General features: G+C 53.0%; 1 protein-coding gene across 1 annotated transcript; it reads right to left on the bottom strand.

Annotated features, from left to right (window-relative positions):
• Positions 1-968: 968 nt before the first annotated feature.
• On the bottom strand, positions 969-3416 carry LOC138917264 (uncharacterized). Its single transcript, XM_070232956.1, has 2 exons — positions 1987-3416; positions 969-1761 (listed from the first exon to the last, which is right to left on the bottom strand). The coding sequence occupies exons 1-2, from the start codon at positions 2098-2100 to the stop codon at positions 1309-1311; spliced, it is 567 nt and encodes a 188-aa protein (XP_070089057.1). The 5' UTR covers positions 2101-3416; the 3' UTR covers positions 969-1308.
• Between the last annotated feature and the right edge of the window lie 567 nt (positions 3417-3983).

The following is a 3983-nucleotide window of genomic DNA, read 5'->3' as shown; positions in this document are numbered from 1 at the left end:
ATCCAGCCCAGCATGATGAAAACTCCACTGCAGATGGGTGCAGCCAAGGACACAGGACTTACCATCTCCCCTCCCTCCACAAAGAAATATCTAGAGTATTCCTGGAATCACAGTCAACCCTGGAGTTCAGGAAGGCTGTGTACATGCACTAGCCTGTCCCCACTAGGGAGTGATCAGAGCAGAACACAGGTCAGACTTGAAAGTATTCTCCAAGCCACACACAGAACCATCAATACAGGGAACACAGCTCATTGGCACAAAGGGCTTAAATCTAACTTCTGAAAAGGTCCTGACTGACAAATAAGCTTCTCTAACCCAATCATGACTCCTCGGAAGCCAGGTTTAAAAATAAATCATATCCACTACTGGCAGTCTAAACAAGTATGCATGATCGGTGCCCTACCCTCTCACTGATTAGGGAGGTAACCACCAAGTTACTAGTTCCAGGGTGATTGTGGGTCAAAAAAATGTAAACACCCTGAACAGCGGTAGCAACCTACAAACGACGTGTATATCCAATAGTATAGAGCAAAATTCTTACTGGCTAAGGGGACTCAAGCATAATTTGTGACCAATAAATGGCTTATACTGATTACAGCTGAACTTTATGTAGCCAAACTAACAGATTAAGCAAAATAAAAACATTAGAGCAGGGACATCAGAGGCTGCACGCTGCAGGGCAAATGTACTTCATAGAATTTGTAACTAAACAAATTTAAAATATGACCAATCAAATAAGAACAGTAATCCTCCCTCCTATAGGGGATGCGTATTCCAGAGTTGCTGCAATACATTGTCTACAAAGTACAGTTGTCAATAAAAAGTTAAGAGACATGCAAAGAATGTATACATGACCCAGGCACAGGGAAAAACAATAGAAACTATCTTTGTAGAGATTCATATTATAAACATGTTCAAAGAACTAAAGGAAACCATGCTTAAAGAATTAAAGTGAGAGAAGTAAAGAGAAGATGGCGCCGTGAGTAGTCCTCTTTGTCTCTCGCCCTTCGAGTCTACAATTATTTGGACACTTATCGCTTGACAAAGGATATCCAGACAGCATCTCAGGACGTCTGAGACACCCACGCGACTATACATCGGAAGGCGGACGGACTTTCCTCCGGGAGGATGTGGAAACAGGTGAAAACTCTCCGACCCCGACGGGCAGCCTAGTACCCGCAAGCGGCTTTCTTCCAACGGACGCCCCCAGAGGATCCACACACATCTAGGGCAGGAGCGAGAACACAACAGAGGAGCGACGGTGGAAACAGGTGACCAGAACCCTACTTAAACCCCCTGCAATTACTCCTAAACGCAGAGGGAAACTTTGGAGTTGCACACCTGAGCCCGCGGGGAGAGTCTCTCCCCGCCATTGGCGGGGAGACCCAGCCTGGTGCTCGGGGCGCCCGGAGGGTCCCAGAGAGACGCCCGCCCCGGGGGACTAGGGATTGCCGGAGATCTCGGAGAGGACCGGGGCGGGGGAACTTTCAAAGGCGAATCCGGCGACCCGGTGGGGAAGCGCCGGAGCTCCGCCAGGCAGCAGACAAAACTCTCTGTCTGCCAGTAGCAGAGGGGCCACGCTGAGCACTCAGGGCTCCCGGCAGAGGCCCGGAGAGAAGCCCAGAGGGCGGGGCGACCCCCAGCTGCCATTGCCCGCCCCGGGGGACTAGGGATTGCCGGAGATCTCGGAGAGGACCGGGGCGGGGGAACTTTCAAAGGCGCATCCGGCGACCCGGTGGGGAAGCGCCGGAGCTCCGCCAGGCAGCAGACAAAACTCTCTGCCTGCCGGTAGCAGAGGGGCCACGCTGAGCACTCAGGGCTCCCGGCAGAGGCCCGGAGAGAAGCCCAGAGGGCGGGGCGACCCCCAGCTGCCATTGCCCGCCCCGGGGGACTAGGGATTGCCGGAGATCTCGGAGAGGACCGGGGCGGGGGAACTTTCAAAGGCGCATCCGGCGACCCGGTGGGGAAGCGCCGGAGCTCCGCCAGGCAGCAGACAAAACTCTCTGTCTGCCAGTAGCAGAGGGGCCACGCTGAGCACTCAGGGCTCCCGGCAGAGGCCCGGAGAGAAGCCCAGAGGGCGGGGCGACCCCCAGCTGCCATTGCCCGCCCCGGGGGACTAGGGATTGCCGGAGATCTCGGAGAGGACCGGGGCGGGGGAACTTTCAAAGGCGCATCCGGCGACCCGGTGGGGAAGCGCCGGAGCTCCGCCAGGCAGCAGACAAAACTCTCTGTCTGCCGGTAGCAGAGGGGCCACGCTGAGCACTCAGGGCTCCCGGCAGAGGCTCGGACAGAAGCCCAGAGGGCGGGGCGTCCCCCAGCTGCTGTTGCCCGCCCCGTGGGACTAGGGATTGCCGGAGATCTCGGAGAGGACCGGGGCGGGGGAACTTTCAAAGGCGGGTCCGGCGACCCGGAGGGGAAGCGCCGGAGCTCCGCCAGGCAGCAGACAAAACTCTCTGTCTGCCGGTAGCAGAGGGGCCACGCTGAGCATTCAGAGCTCCCGGCAGAGGCCCGGAGAGAAGCCCAGAGGACGGGGCGACCCCCAGCTGCCGTTGCCCACCCGGTGAGGCTAGGGATTGCCGGAGATCTCGGAGAGGACTGGGGCTGGAGAGAGTTCCAGAGACCCAGCTTAGTAGCCTAGGGGGAAACCCTACAGGCTCACAGAAGCCTTAGGGAAAGCCTCTGCACAGCACCAGTAGAAGGCACCCAGCCGCCAGCCACAAGGCTGGAAGACCCCAGGGCAAAAGCAGCATAGCTAGGTGTACTAACCACAGACTGTAGAAGATGCCAATAGCTCTCCTGCGACCCATAGAGGACAAGTGAGATTTGGTGGGTGCCGACAGCAACGGAGCGACAAATATAAGTGATCCCACCCCTGGCCGCTGGAAAAGCCCATAACACCGTTGCAGACCCCAAGGAGAGAGCGCATCTAGGTGGGCAACAACAGTAGGCCCCTGCAGCCTGAAGCCCCCCGTGACGGCCCCCACGGCAGAGGAGGGAATCCAAAGGGCCACTGTGGCTACGAAGAGGGGCCCAGGCCCAGTTAGCAACTACGGACAGGGTTCCTGGTTGGTGAAGTATAAACAGCTGCTCCCCCCACCGCAGCAGCTGAAACAAGTGAAAGGAGCAACTAAACTCTATCTCCATGCGGAGGCACAAATCAACATCATCAAGCAATATGAAAAAATACATTAAATCTCCAGAACAGAAAGAAAGTAACAAATACACAGAAAACAATCCCAAAGAAAATGAGATATATAACCTAAATGATGATGACTTCAAAACAGCCATCATCAAAATACTCACTGAGTTAAGAGAGAATTCTGACCGACAACTCAACGAGTTCAGGAGCTATGTCACAAAAGAGTTTGATACGATAAAGAAGAACCAAACAGAAATATTGGAAATGAAGAACACAATAGAGGAGATTAAGAAAAATCTAGATGCTCTGAACAGTAGGGCCGATAATATGGAGGAAAGAATTAGCAATTTGGAAGATGGCAATATAGAATTGTTGCAGGCAGAGGAGGAGAGAGAAGCAAGACTTAAAAGAAATGAAGAAACTCTCCGAGAATTATCAGACACAATTAGGAGATGCAACGTAAGGATTATAGGTATACCAGAGGGAGAAGAGAAGGAGAAAGGGGCAGAAAACCTATTCAAAGAAATAATGGCTGAGAACTTCCCAAATCTGGTGAGGGAGATGGATCTTCAGGTGACAGAAGCCAATAGATCTCCAAACTTTATCAATGCAAGAAGACCAACTCCACGGCATATAGTAGTGAAGCTAGCTAAAGTCAACGACAAGGAGAAAATATTAAGGACAGCCAGGCAAAAGAAACTAACCTACAAAGGAACCCCCATCAGGCTATCAGCAGATTTGTCAGCAGAAACTTTACAGGCTAGAAGAGAGTGGAATGATATATTCAAAAATCTGAAGGACAAAAACCTACAGCCGAGAATTCTCTACCCAGCGAAAATATCCT

Source organism: Equus caballus, chromosome 14, assembly GCF_041296265.1.
Source record: "Equus caballus isolate H_3958 breed thoroughbred chromosome 14, TB-T2T, whole genome shotgun sequence".
NCBI classification, from domain to species: domain Eukaryota; kingdom Metazoa; phylum Chordata; class Mammalia; order Perissodactyla; family Equidae; genus Equus; species Equus caballus.
This window is presented reverse-complemented; position numbering and strand designations above follow the sequence as displayed.

What these genes read in the sequence shown, in the direction of transcription:
- LOC138917264 (XM_070232956.1), bottom strand. Translation starts at nt 2,100, where the DNA reads ATGGCAGCTGGGGGTCGCCCCGCCCTCTGGGCTTCTCTCCGGGCCTCT. An exon ending in CAGAGAGTTTTGTCTGCTGC is followed by an intron (nt 1,762 to 1,986) that starts CTGGCGGAGCTC and finishes TTTGTCTGCTGC; the next exon opens with CTGGCGGAGCTCCGGCGCTT.